The 15,410-nt window shown below is 41.0% G+C and overlaps 1 protein-coding gene across 1 annotated transcript in view; it reads left to right on the top strand.

Annotated features, from left to right (window-relative positions):
* The first annotated feature begins 1,045 nt into the window (after window positions 1–1,045).
* Window positions 1,046–15,410, top strand: part of RYR3 (ryanodine receptor 3) — a 581,477-nt gene continuing 567,112 nt past the window's right edge. The window contains exons 1-2 of the mRNA XM_073348839.1: window positions 1,046–1,120; window positions 9,826–10,120. Of these exons, the coding sequence (XP_073204940.1) occupies window positions 9,974–10,120 (147 nt within the window). The 5' untranslated portion in view covers window positions 1,046–1,120; window positions 9,826–9,973. The remainder of the gene's footprint in view (window positions 1,121–9,825; window positions 10,121–15,410) is intronic.

Below are 15,410 nucleotides of genomic sequence, written 5' to 3'. Positions count from 1 at the left end.
TTGAAACCCTGCAGTTTTGCCTGTCTAACTGGCCTTGCGTATGGAACTGGAGGCATTTCAGAGAATGCTACCATGGAGGTCCTGGACTTCAATCTCTTAGCAGCCTAAATTTGGCCTACAGGACCTCTCTCCTATCCTTCCCTACATCATTGGTACCTACATGTACCACAACCACCCAGCTCCGGCTCCTCCCCAGCACTACACATATGTCTATCTAGATGTCTTAAGAGATCCGCAACCTTCACACCAGGCAGGCAAGTCACCATGCGGTTCTCCCGGTCATCGCAAATCCAGCTATCTGTTTCTAATGATTGAATTGCCCATAACTATTACCTGTCTCTTCCTAATAACTGGAGTCCTCTCCCCTGGAGAGGTATCCTCAGTGCGAGAGGATACCACAACATCATCTGGAATGAGGATCCTAACTATGGGATTGTTTCCCTCTGCTCAACACTTCTGGAAACGTGGCTCTTTGTTTCCTAGATTGGGCAACCAGAAAATAATTAATGGACACCTTCAAAAATTTTGCTATACACAATTTTTCTAGTACCACTCGGGAAGTTTCAGCAGCATACCTGGTAATAAATACACTAAAATATGAATGATTCATATTCTGATTTAAATGCTTTGGGTTTAGAAAAGAACTAGTGAACAGTCCAGGCTTGTTCTCAAGGAAAAATTCAATTTACAAGTTCACAGCAACATGGACTATAGTTTTAAGTGTATTTTATGCTATTTTATTCTGAAATATAGTTGGAAAATAGATTACTTTTGTCCTACATAAAATATTTTTTGTCATATTACCAGCTTGATACTCAACCAGAGATTCTGGGTTTTTTTCACGTATACCACCAGATGGCAATCTAACATAAAGTTTGGAGATCAGTCAAAATAGAGGGGAAAAAAAGGGAAGCATAGCAAATAATTACTTATTATTTTCATTGTACAATCTTTTTCTTTATTTGCAATGTTCTTTACTATGTTTCTGTTCACCATAGTAATAGAAATGCACAGAGCTGGAGCAATTGCATTTCACTTGATCGACAGAAGCTGGAGACCTTAGCTGTTTAGGCAGCCTGCTTGCTCAACAGAGATCTTTTCCTGATCCTTCTTAGTGTTGGTAAGTGACAGCAGCATTTTTCTTTTAACTAACAGAACAATCAGCTCTCCATGCAGGTCAGCAAAATAAAATTTTATGTTTTGCCAGCAGGGAGATACTACAGAAAAATAGCATTTATAGTTTTGTTTCCAGAGACAAAGCAGATCAGCTCCATTTTGCACAATAGCATCTTGTACTTGCAGCCTCTGTAATCAGGAAGTCACAGGAAATCAAGTGGTTCTTGTAAAGAATCAGTATTGCAGAGTGAAGAAAAACACCATCACCAAAAAGGAACCGGAAGAGATCTGAGTTTCAAAACTCTGATACAGAGAGGTTTCTGAGGTTTATAAAAACATACAAAAAAGGCATCCATAATTTGTAAAACTTATCTCTAGCTCATCTCTAATAATATCTCATGGAGATAACTTCTCCCATGAGATAATATTAGGCTGCTATGTGACTGTGTGACAGACTTCAAAAGCATGTGTCACGCTGTGACTATATGGGAGTTAAGAAGTATGTTTTCCTGGCAGAGAACCTGAAAGACCTGAGTCTATTCTCGAATACTGAACTGTGGGTCTTACAGATTTCAGCACTGGGGCTTCAGGCAAAGAAAATGGGACTGTAACAATTTCTAATTTAGCAAAATAAATTCTCATTAATAAAATGACATTTTATTTTAAATACCATATCATTTATTTTAGAAAATATTATGATACAAACATATTGAATAACTTCATTTTGATATTAGAAGTAGTTTTGACTTTAGTTCCAATAATTCTATTTCTAAGTAGGTGAAAATAAAGCTAACTTCAAAACAAAACCGCAAACCTAAAATAGCTGAAAGGTTGAACAAGAAAACTACTCTAGTTTGTCCTTCAGAGTTGATTCTGAATGGAATACCCATTTTAGGCTCAGCACAATTCTTTCATATCTTCTAAAGCTTCTAAATCTTCTTCTATCTTCATATCTCTGTTTTCAAACCTTCTCCACCTTAAAACTGCCTCACTTTGCAAATATCATTGAAGGTCTCTGCAGTGCCTATGGAACTTTCCAATCCTGCAGCTGTCTCCTGCAAAAGTGGGCAGGATCTTTTTAGGGTCTGAGCATCTCCTGTGAGGTACTGCCTTGCCTCCCATTGACTGCAGTAGCATTTGAGGGTACTCGGCAACTTGTTAGATTGGGCTTAAAGCAGTACTGATTATGAATATGTAGTGGGCTCCATAAAACGTTAAAAATAATTGTATCAAACAAGATGTCCTGAGTATTCAAAACAAAACCAGCCCTGATGAAAAATCAAGTACTGACATCCAGGATAATTTTAAAGATCTAAGAAGGATAGAATCTTTGACAGCACAGGAGAGAACAGACCTAGAATTTTAGCTAAGATTTAGAAATGCCTATAGATAAATCATACCTCTATTTAAATTACTAGAAAACTAAGAATCTGTTGGCAAATGTGTCCTTCATCTTGTCAATTTAAACCTGTAATTATTCTGGTATAATTTGTAATAATTCTAATTACATAGCAGTCTATTCCCACCCTCCCCCCTGCCCCAAAAGTAAGAAGTGTAAACTTAGAAGAACACAGACTGCTGAAATTATAAATAATATGAATTAATGCTCTTACTATTCCAAAAGCAACAGATATTATTATTGCAAAGCTTTTCGCTTACTGATATTCAAGGCATCTTTTCTGCCATCTGTGGGAGATTATAATTCTCAGTAGGAGTTGAACATGTATTAGTTGCCAGAAATGGGAAGAAAAATGGTAGATGGCTCTCATCATGCACAGGTTAGAGATGGGAGCAGGATACAGAGGATACAGAGGAATATAGCCCAAAGAAAGATTAACTGTTGCAGAGCAATCCTGGTTTATAGATTCAAAAATCAGAAGGGACCATTGTGAACATCTGACCTCCTGAATAATATAGGCCATAGGACGTCCCCAGTGCTTAATTTATTATGAAAGAGGTGCCGGGGCTCAAGCAATTTTTTACTTTCATAACAGATGCGACAGGCCTAAAAGTGCTGGGGCTCAGCCCTGGCACAAATTAAGCATGGGACTTTCCCAATATAGAGCAGAACTTTTAGACAAACATCCCATCTTGATTTAAAAATACTCAATGATCAGGGATCCACCACAACCTTAGGCAAATTGTACCATTGTCCAATAACCCTCATTGTTAAAAATGTGTGCCTTATTTCAAGTTTGAATTTTTCAGGCTTCAACTTCCAGTCACTGGATCTTGTTAAACCTTTGTCTGCCAGATTGCAGAACTCATTGTCAAATTTTTGTTGCCCATGTAGATATATACACACTGTAATCAGGTCACTCCTTAACCTTCCCTTTCTTAAGCTAAACAGATTGAACTCCTTGAGTCTAGCAAACGTGCCTTATAGTGATAATCTTTTCATCATTACTGTGGCTCTTACGTTTATCAATATCGTATGATTCCCATAGATGCATTTTGACTTAAAAATTGAAACAATTGACTCTTGGTGACCAGCAGTGAAATCCCATTGATGAAATTCATCCCAGTGCAGACTGCCTGCAAATCATTTAAACCTTACTTAGAACTCACCTTAAAGGCTTTAGGGAGGTCTTTAAGTGTTTGATGTGGTTTTTTGGGTGGCCTTCTGAACTGGTGTATGTTTCACTCTTACAACTGTAAGAGCACAATTAAACTGAACACATGCACCCCGAGGCATTACAGACGGCCTTTTAATTTGTATGAGAAAATCAGTTAAGTATTTCCAGTCTCTGTCAAATGTTAAATCCTATATCGTATGCAAGAGCTTTCCTGGGAAGAGCCTAATGGAACCAGCTATTATCCAAAGTGTATTGTGACTCAGTTTTTGAGCTATGATTATTATATAGACAAACAGTGTGGCACCACCCACCTGAAGCTGATGCACTTCTGAAAGTGCCAACGTATGCACGCATGTGCACACACTCATACCAATGAGCTTTGTGAATATAGTTTAGAAATCTTCTGACTTAGCTTTTTACAAGGTTTGTTTAGACTAACACAAACAACTAAAAATTGTTCAGCTCCAGATATTTCCCAGTGGCCACAGCATGGACATTTAGTTCCTGTTGTCAAACTCTCCACACTACTGTTTGTCATTGCCAGGCTGGTGCCACTATACAAATTCTGACTTATTGGTTGGCGGCAGCAGCAGTAAAGCTTGCCAAAAGGCAAGCTAGAAGCAAGAATTCATGTGAAGAGTCATAATGAATCTCTTAGTAAAAGGCTAGAGCCAGATGTTGCAGCATAAGCAGAGCTGCATGTCTGTCTGTCCATGGTGATGACAGAAAGAAGGGTTTATTTGCAAGATTTGTTTTTGCTTCTTATATTTTTTGTGGAACAGAAGACTTTTACTTTGAATAATTTAAGGTATCCTAGTCTCTGCCAAGAACAGATTCAGCTGGAAGATGCACTGAGGGGAATGACTCCAGTGAAGAAGCCCCCTAAGGTCAATTGTTGAGAATCAGGACCATTGTGTATATTATGTTCACCCAGTTTGTGTCAACTGACTGTAGATATGGCCCAATATGGTCAAAGTGTTTGCATTCCTAATGAAAGTAGTTATACTTCCTATACTTACTGCTTTCCTCGAAATGCACACCTGGCCATTTCAGACTGAATTATTAAAACTGCACTGAACTGGAAGTAAATTTTTTTCAGTTGCAGCTTAAATAAATCTGTTAAGCTGAACTGCAAGAAAAATTAGAATGCAGACATTAGAAATCAAAGGGATTTTGTTTTGTGTAAGTGAGACTTATCTGATTAAGTGCAACTCCATAAACTGCTAGATCTCAATCTCAAAGGAAAGGGGGGATGAGGTAGATGAGGCTTTCTTCCGGCAGCTCACGGAAGCTACTAGATCGCATGCCCTGATTCTCATGGGTGACTTTAATTTTCCTGATATCTGCTGGGAGAGCAATGCAGCAGTGCATAGACAATCCAGGAAGTTTTTGGAAAGCGTAGGGGACAATTTCCTGGCGCAAGTGCTAGAGGAGCCAACTAGGGGGGGCGCTTTTCTTGACCTGCTGCTCATAAACGGGGTAGAATTAGTGGGGGAAGCAAAAGTGGATGGGAATCTGGGAGGCAGTGACCATAAGTTGGTTGAGTTCAGGATCCTGACACAGGGAAGAAAGGTAGGCAGCAGGATATGGACCCTGGACTTCAGGAAAGCAGACTTCGACTCCCTCAGGGAACGGATGGCCAGGATCCCCTGGGGGACTAACATGAAGGGGAAAGGAGTCCAGGAGAGCTGGCTGTATTTCAAGGAATCCCTGTTGAGGTTACAGGGACAAACCATCCCGATGAGTCGAAAGAATAGTAAATATGGCAGGCGACCAGCTTGGCTTAATGATGAAATCCTAGCGGATCTTAAACATAAAAAAGAAGCTTACAAGAAGTGGAAGGTTGGACATATGACCAGGGAAGAGTATAAAAATATTGCTCGGGCATGTAGGAATGTTATCAGGAGGGCCAAATCGCACCTGGAGCTGCAGCTAGCAAGAGATGTCAAGAGTAACAAGAAGGGTTTCTTCAGGTATGTTGGCAACAAGAAGAAAGCCAAGGAAAGTGTGGGCCCCTTACTGAATGAGGGAGGCAACCTAGTGACAGAGGATGTGGAAAAAGCTAATGTACTCAATGTTTTTTTTGTCTCTGTCTTCACTAACAAGGTCAGCTCCCAGACTGCTGTGCTGGGCATCACAAAATGGGGAAGAGATGGCCAGCCCTCTGTGGAGATAGAGGTAGTTAGGGACTATTTAGAAAAGCTGGACGTGCACAAGTCCATGGGGCTGGACGAGTTGCATCCGAGAGTGCTGAAGGAATTGGCGGCTGTGATTGCAGAGCCATTGGCCATTATCTTTGAAAACTCGTGGCGAACGGGGGAAGTCCCGGATGACTGGAAAAAGGGTAATGTAGTGCCAATCTTTAAAAAAGGGAAGGAGGAGGATCCTGGGAACTACAGGCCAGTCAGCCTCACCTCAGTCCCTGGAAAAATCATGGAGCAGGTCCTCAAAGAATCAATCCTGAAGCACTTGCATGAGAGGAAAGTGATCAGGAACAGCCAGCATGGATTCACCAAGGGAAGGTCATGCCTGACTAATATAATCCCCTTTTATGATGAGATTACTGGTTCTGTGGATGAAGGGAAAGCAGTGGATGTATTGTTTCTTGACTTTAGCAAAGCTTTTGACACGGTCTCCCACAGTATTCTTGTCAGCAAGTTAAGGAAGTATGGGCTGGATGAATGCACTATAAGGTGGGTAGAAAGCTGGCTAGATTGTTGGGCTCAACGGGTAGTGATCAATGGCTCCATGTCTAGTTGGCAGCCTGTGTCAAGTGGAGTGCCCAAGGGGTCGGTCCTGGGGCCGGTTTTGTTCAATATCTTCATAAATGATCTGGAGGATGGTGTAGATTGCACTCTCAGCAAATTTGTGGATGATACTAAACTGGGAGGAGTGGTAGATACGCTGGAGGGGAGGGATAGGATACAGAAGGACCTAGACAAATTGGAGAATTGGGCCAAAAGAAATCTGATGAGGTTCAATAAGGATAAGTGCAGGGTCCTGCACTTAGGACGGAAGAACCCAATGCACAGCTACAGACTAGGGGCCGAATGGCTAGGCAGCAGTTCTGCGGAAAAGGACCTAGGGGTGACGGTGGACGAGAAGCTGGATATGAGTCAGCAGTGTGCCCTTGTTGCCAAGAAGGCCAATGGCATTTTGGGATGTATAAGTAGGGGCATAGCGAGCAGATCGAGGGACGTGATCGTTCCCCTCTATTCGACATTGGTGAGGCCTCATCTGGAGTACTGTGTCCAGTTTTGGGCCCCACACTACAAGAAGGATGTGGATAAATTGGAGAGAGTCCAGCGAAGGGCAACAAAAATGATTAGGGGTCTAGAACACATGAGTTATGAGGAGAGGCTGAGGGAGCTGGGATTGTTTAGTCTGCAGAAGAGAAGAATGAGGGGGGATTTGATAGCTGCTTTCAACTACCTGAAAGGGGGTTCCAAAGAGGATGGATCTAGACTGTTCTCAATGGTAGCAGATGACAGAACGAGGAGTAATGGTCTCAAGTTGCAGTGGGGGAGGTTTAGATTGGATATTAGGAAAAACTTTTTCACTATGAGGGTGGTGAAACACTGGAATGCGTTACCTAGGGAGGTGGTAGAATCTCCTTCCTCAGAGGTTTTTAAGGTCAGGCTTGACAAAGCCCTGGCTGGGATGATTTAACTGGGAATTGGTCCTGCTTCGAGCAGGGGGTTGGACTAGATGACCTTCTGGGGTCCCTTCCAACCCTGATATTCTATGATTCTATGATTCTATGAAAGCCTGAAAAAAATTGACAGCTTCGGCTTCCTGAGGAGACTATAAATTTCATTACACCATAGCAACTGAATATATTTCTCATTAAACATGTAGACATAATACTAAGCAGAACAAAACTAGAGAATACAAGTACTGTACAGTGGTATTGCAGTTCATTTGTCAGTTTTAAAACCATGGCTCTAAACAAAATATTTTGTTAATTGAGGCAGTAAATTGTTTCCCAAAATAATGTGTAGAGTACTTTGTAAAACTGAATACCAGGCAAAGGAATAGAGAGCCTTAACAAAAAAATGAACAAACAAAACTGCTGATGGGAATTGATATTAGGCAGAATGTTAGTTCTTTGAGTGCTGGTTTAAGGCTATGAGTTTTCAGATCAAAGTAAGAGGATATTTAAAGTGAATGTATCTGTTGGTTTTAGAAGTAGACAGTGAAATTCTGGCCCATTGAAGTCAATGGCAAACTCCCATTGACTTCAGTGGGGCTAGAATTGTACCCACTCTCTTTTTACAAAACAGAGAGATATGCATGCTAGTGATGTCAATTAATTTCACGTGCCTAGTGGAGTCTCACAATGTAATTATCTGGAACCAAACTTTGGTACTGAACATCCCTTTATGTGCAAAATATTTGATATTCTGTTTTTGAAAATGCCCATAGTTTTCAAATGGGCCAGATTTAACTCAAGATTCCTGATGCTTTTAAAATGTGTGGGGTATGCCGAGTCCAGAGCAGATATTATTTCTGTAGCTGTAGTCCATTTTTATTTCAACAGATTTATCAACTGTCACTACTTTCATGTGACTATTGAACTAGCTGTATTAGTACAGTTTAAGAGCATGCATCATATACATTTTGCGAAGTTTATTACTTGGTTCTAGTTTAGGTTCTTTTCATATGCAGTAGCATGTTGGATAGTATGTTTTGCTATAGGACCCCACAGAAAACTTGCCCTAACATAGCAAAAGTACACATTACTGTATGCCAAACCCCACTGTCACTGTAAAAAGACAGAGGAGAGAACACAGCACAAAAGGCTCCCACCTGCTGCTGTCTTCTCAGAGGAACACTGAGTGGCCTGCTTTGATGTCTTTGGGTATGGATGGTAGGCACACTCCTTTCATTGAATTTTCCCATGGATATTTTGCTTCCCTAAGAAACCTTTTGGGAATCCTGGAGAGGTCTCTCTCTTCTCATCTCCCCATTGTGCAGTGAGATGGAACAATGGGAGGAGTGGGTCTCAACCTTCTTTCAAGTGTGGTTGAAACTGAATAACTGATTTCCAGAGCAACAGAAATATTGGCTATATTTGGCATCTGAATATTTTAGGAAGATATTTGACTGCAAGGGATCCAAGTCACCATTTTCATACTGTCCGAATTAGATAGGAACTAGGAGTAATGATCAGGGCTCCAACTGTACCTGAGTACCTCCTTTTGCGGAGGCACTTGCCTAACCAAGTCAGCACATGGCTTTTGAGTTGCCCCTGCGCAATAGGAGCAGGAGACCAACTGTTTCTCCCCCAAAACCCTGCTCTTCCTGGATACCCTTGAAGTTGTAAAGAGAGAGTGAGAGCAAACCCTTGAGGTACCTAGTCCTGAGGTGGGGGAAAGACAGACTGCTATCCAGGCACCCTCTTCCCTGGTTGGTTGCTACGCTTCCTTGAATTAAGGACATAGAAGTCTCATGGTCAGTTTGGACCTGGTACACCTGAACACCCCAAACTTTGAGAAAGTGGTGTTCCAGTTTTATCCCACTGATTTCAGCATTTGCTATGGATGAAATAACACATAAATGCTAAAGATTTTTACATGAGTTTCACTTTAACTTGGATTTAAAGTTATTTTGTTGTATTTTTAACCTAATTGTACCTTATCATTTTTTAACTGAAATATATCTATGAGCCACTAATAACATGTTTCTAGTGCACCTTCAGAATGCTTCAGATGAAAACTTTGCAGTCCATAGCATGACTCCGACTGAAAGAGACAGGATGAACAATTACATGTAGTGGCGTTAGACCATTAAATCGTCTTGCCAATTAGACTCTCAGCTGCTTATGCGGAGAAGCAATAAATAGAAGTTAATGTGAACAGGCTGAAAAATCCATTGTCAAAATCAGCTTATGCTATGTGATCTGTATTCCCATCCTTTGATGTATAATCAATAGGTTCAGAGTTGCTGAATTGGTTATGTTCACATGCAAAACTGTAGACCCTAATCTCTGAAAACGGAAGTGTGAGCTTTGCTTTTATTAACACTTCACCATTAATCCTGCTCTGGACGGGCATTGATAAGGGGTGGTGGGGGAGAACTACTGATGTATAGAATGTTTTCTGCAATACCTTAACAATAGGTTTTTCTCTAGGGGGCAAAGAGACAGACAGAAAGAAAAGGAATTGTTTGCTGTGGAACTGGAGAAGCGGCGCAGTTGGTTCTGGCAGTGAGGGGGTTGACTGACAGTCTGCAGTGCAGTGGAGTTAGCTGGGCTCCCTATATGGCTGTGGATTAGCTATATGCTAATACCGATAGGAGAAGAGGAGCTGTACCGAGCACAGCAAGCTGCCAGTGGAGGCAATCAGAGTCTTAGCAGAGCTGACTCCTCAAGAGCCATGGCTGAAGGGGGTGAAGGAGGGGAAGATGAAATACAGTTCCTGCGAACTGTGAGTATCGGCTTTTCTGGGTCATGCAGTAGATTGTTTTAGTGTGTCTTGTGTCTGTTCCTGCTATATTGCATTAAAAATGAAATGTTATTTCTGTGTTGGCTTTGCAAAGTGGGAAGCTTGATTTAGTCAGTAAAAATATAATGCTAGAATCTGAGCTGTAATAGCATTGGGCAGCCTCAGTGGGTTCTGAATTAAGTCTGCTCAATAGCTTGCCTGGTACCAGGTTGGTACAGGGAGACCTATTTCCGTTGTAATCTGTCTGTGTTTGAAGCGTCCCTATCAACTTTGTACTTGGGTTTCTAAATGGTGCATGCCAAATATCTGACCTCTGAAACTTCTGTATAGGTTAGATTTCACTGACATTAACAGAAGCTTTGCAGATGGGAGAGCCCTGAAATGATGAATAAACCAGGCAAGAATGCCCCCTGGTAACCCTCTTCTAACACAAACACAGGCAGCAACACACTTTTGTGAGGGGAGCATTATACTCCAGAACCGTCTTGGGATATTTTCTCAGTTTAAAGGAGGTTTATTTTAAAAGGAAGAAGGGTTTCTTTGGCTAGGAGGTGTTAATTAGTGAAATAGCCTGCACACAATGTAATTTTCTATAAACAGCCCTCACACCATTCTTCCTTAAGGCTTTATACAAACCTAGTGACAACCAATTTGGGCTTTTAAGCAAGCACTGTTCATGCATTAAGTTTGCTAATGGTGGTGGGGAGAGTCCTTTTTCTTAATTCCTTTTTTCACCCAATACCGATACCGTAGTATGTATTAAAGTATAAATGACAGGAGGAAAATCCTGTTGGTTCAAGTGTGTTCCCTCCTCCCACAGCCTTATCACTCCTCATTCATTGCTGAAAATGTTTCAAGAACAGAGAATCCCCAGCATTGGTGATACAACTTTAAAAAGCTAAGATTCCAGACTAGACATGCTCATCACCCAAAATAGATAGTTGCCACACATCACTTCTGGGAGGGTGGTGGCGGCTGCCACTGCTTATGTAAACTGTTAGGTGTGATGAAGTGTCATTGGCACTTCATTGCCTGTGAGCAGTTCATGAAAAAACAGATAGTCTCACTGAAGAATAGTGTTCTTCTGTTTGTCAGAGGGTGCAGATGGATGACAGGAGAGAGATCACTTGATCATTACCTGTTAGGTTCACTCCCTCTGGGGCACCTGGCATTGGCCACTGTCAGTAGACAGGATAGTGGGCTGGGGGGACCTTTGGTCTGACCCAGTATGGCCATTCTTATGTTCCCCCCGACTGCCCTCACGCTCCACTGCCATTTGAGGGGGTGCCTCTTTCCCAAGATGTGCCTGATGGATACCTCAGCCTTGGGGAGAAGGTGCTCTTCAGACAGCAAATCTTTGAGTGTCCTTCATCTTTTCACTTTCTAAGATGATTCCTTCACAGAACACCCTTCCTCAGTAACAACATGAAGAGCTTTGCTCCTGTGCAGTTGGGCTGTCTGCCATGTGAGATGGCAGTGACTGCTGCTGTGATCCTTTCTTGCTGTTCAGGGGGACTCTGTCGTGATCCTTTCCAGCTGAGACAGAATGAAGTGCTAAGCACATGGGGGGAGGGGGTAGGCTGTAGAGGAGTGTTTCTTCTCCTTGGCGCTAGAGAACATTATATGGGAAGAAAGCTGCTCCTCTTCATTTGTCAGGACTATGATTACTCCTTTTGCAGTCCCGTGTTCTCCTTGCAGGGCACAAATGCAGCAGCTGCTGCTGTCTCCTCTCCACATAACTGGCTTCCCATTCAAGGAAGTGGGACTTGCTGTTAGACCCTTTCTAGCCCTCGCCTACTGACAGGGAATGATATCATTTTATTAGATAATCTGGTACCAGTGATGAGGGCCATAAAAACTTATGTTATTTACACCTTCTTTTGCCTGAACATTATACTCATGCATGTGCACAGCATAGCAATTCTTATTAAACTATTCATTGCACTTTTTTTTCTCTGTGGAATTGGATGGCCTATCGGAATCTTTTCCAGACCAAAACTCTTTCATCCAGGATTGGAATCACCTATTGAATGTTCCACAGACTTTCTTCAGAATAGAATCTTCTACTGAATACATCCATCTAAATCAGAAAATTGGACCTACAGTCTTTTTTTTTTTTTTCTGAGTGTGTAGGAGCCCAGTGCGCTGGGGCCACTGTGCACTAGAAGTGTCTCCTTTAGGATGACACATAAAACAGAAGATCAGATCATGTGTGAGCCTTAAATATTGTATGGCATTTAAAGAGCAGCTGTTTTAACTCTGTTGGTTGAGCAAAATTCCATTTTGCTTTTGTAAAGCAGAATCCCCCATGTTTTTCAATTGATATGGTATTCTTCACTTCCAGACAATCTGTTCTGTAGTTTAGCTGTGTATTGTTTTAAGACTACAACCTTCCCACACAGAAGTGGCTGCATTTCAATAATGGGTGAAGTAATATCTGTATTCATTTCTAAAATTTGTCCACCTTTTTCATATATATATTGTTTCTGCCCCAAAGAACTTGCAGTCTTTTTGTTCTATGTGTATGTGTTCAGTACCTAGCTGACTGGGGCCTTTAAGTGATATGAATAACAGAAATAAATAATTAGACTTACTAATTTAACAGTAACTCTTCATTCCTCTTCTCCCCCCTCCCTCCCAGCTATTATCTAAACATTTTGAAGATGCACTATACATTAAGGATGAAGATGTATTTTCCTCTTGGTCTGTACAGTTACAAGGTTGCTACAACCTTCATCTTTTGAGATTTATTTAGTGTTGCCTTTGATAATATTTGGGAATTTCTTCTTTAAATTAGTCTTCAGCTAATGACATCTGCCCCAGCCTTTATTCTGGACACTCAGTAATTTTTGTGTGTGTGTGAGACATGTATGTGAAGAGAGCAAGCAAAACAAACATCTGATACGCAACAAGTATATCTCACAATCTACCACTGTCCTCCAAAGCCCTTCCCCCATACCCTTTTGTTTGTAACATACCACAGGAAGGGGTAACAGATTATAACCACTTGTGTGTGTAAAGCACCATGCACTTCTGTGAAACTGTGTATAAATAATGTGAAACAGCATAATTTATCATTATTATGTGTTGAAAGGGTTGGAAAGAACTCACTGTTGGCCAGTGTGGGTTGGTGAGTGAGAGACTGTCAGTTAAGTCTATCCTCAGCACTGATTTTACTGCTGTGATTGAGATTGCCTGTGACTCTTATCCGTTCAATTTTTTTTCTAAACTTCTATCTCACACTTCTTGTTTCCAAACCAACCAAATATGAGGTAATGTGTTGAGTCAGACAGCATTTATGTTGCTCCATTGAAAATACTTGCATAATAATTTTGTATCAGGGGACTGATGAAAGAAACAAAATGAAAGTAGTTATACTCACATTTAGTGAGTATAGGCCAAACTAATTTTCCAGGTCACAGTCAATGGTGTTGACTGTGGTAAGATTGATAAGTGAGTGTATGGTACATTAATGTACAATACATTGGCATTTTTCTGGACCTCATGCCGCTAAAAATAATTTCCATTCCCCATCCAAATGAATCACAGGTGGATCACAACAAAAATTAGTGATTCTTCTTTCCCAAGTGTAGTGACTTTGCCTTGTTTTCCATGGATCCTTACAGTGTATATGCATACACACCTTTTTCCCTCAAACTTATTATAAATTCTAGCTATGGACAGAGAACAATATTTTTTTAATTGTGTATTCTGTTCCTGACTTCAGGTTGCTGTTGTCCTCCAACTCCCCTTATGGCTTCTCTCACTGATATAATTCAGAAGCTTGCAGAAAAAATACACCAGAATACAACCATTACATAAGAACGTATGGGTAGCAAAACTAAATTGCTCCATCTAATGTACTGTGAGTGCAGCAGTCTTCTATTTGTAAAAAAGAAGGTATGGGAGGAGAATTTTATTTAAAGGGTTTCACTCCGCGATCTAGGCTAGAACACTTGGGGCTGATTTTTCAGAAGTTTACTCAGGTACATGTTGTACACATTTGCATAGCTAGTTGCACATAGTAGAAATAATTGTGCACAATAGTGATCTTTCATGTATCTCACTAATTATTTGGATGTACAATTACAGCTCCCAGTCAAGATCATTGCACATTTACCCACCTAAACTCTTGAATATCAAGTGCTAGATTTCTACTGTCCGGGTGCAGAAAGAGAGATGGACATGAGTCTCCGAATTAGTTGTAAGAAATTAATATCTAGAATCAATGTACTGTACTTTAGTCCTTCTCTAACTCTTGGTATTAGCCAAGTTTAGCCAGTGTTTATTATTAGAAAAAATAACCATAGCTTTAAAGAGTATACTATAGCATTACACTTTGCTCCTGATTAATGTTGTGTAAAGACCATTCCTTTTGGATAAGCCTAGCAGATGTAGTCTTATCAGATCTGCGTCCCTGGTGATACTGCAGTGTAAGTATGAAACATTAAAACAATCCATCTGCCACAGAGCAGCTTAATATCTCATATTCCATACTAATTATTTTGTTCACTCCTGCATGCTGGTCTCCATTTTCAAATATTTAACAAGAGATATGAGAGGCTTTGATTCGCCATATGACAGAGTGGCTGCTCATACTTTGCTAACCAGTTTGATATCTCTGAGCAGGGATGTACCCAGGAATTTCAGAAGTGCTTGACTACTAGGGAGAGGTCTTTGACAACAGTCAGTCTCATAACTGAAGATTTCAGCAAGCTGCACCCAGAAGTTACAGACATAGGGCTATGAGGAAGCACATCACAGGTGGGGCAGCCTGAGAGAAAGGAGATAAAGCAGGCTTTTGTCATCTTTCTGCTCCCCCGATTATGGAATGCTGCAGGGGCTGAAACAGCTCCCAGTGTAAGTTAGAGCAGCCTCTCTGGTTATTAACAGCATTCCCAAAGCTACATATGGTCTATGCAGCAGACCAGTATCACCATAGCACCCAGTACTACAAGAGTGCCCCCTCCAACTCTCAGCATCCACCCCAACAAAACCCATATGCCAGGCCTTTTGAGGGTGGGGAGGAGTGTAGGACCAAATGAAGTGGAATTCTCCCACAGCTCCTTTAGCTCCTGTATAGCCCTTTTATGGCTATACAGGAGCTATATATTTCCCCTTCCTTTTCCTGCTCCCACAGTTTTTAACAGTTGTACAAATAACCCTTTTCCTTTGTAGAGTTTTATATATATTCTGTTATTTTATATATATAAAGTCCAATTCTTCTGTCTTCCATTAACTGTTAGACTTTATTTCTGGTATTTTCTAACTT

The sequence above is a fragment of the Lepidochelys kempii genome, chromosome 6, assembly GCF_965140265.1.
Source record: "Lepidochelys kempii isolate rLepKem1 chromosome 6, rLepKem1.hap2, whole genome shotgun sequence".
NCBI lineage: Eukaryota > Metazoa > Chordata > Testudines > Cheloniidae > Lepidochelys > Lepidochelys kempii.
The sequence above is the reverse complement of the archived record's forward strand: the minus strand, read 5'-3'. Positions and strand labels throughout refer to the sequence as shown.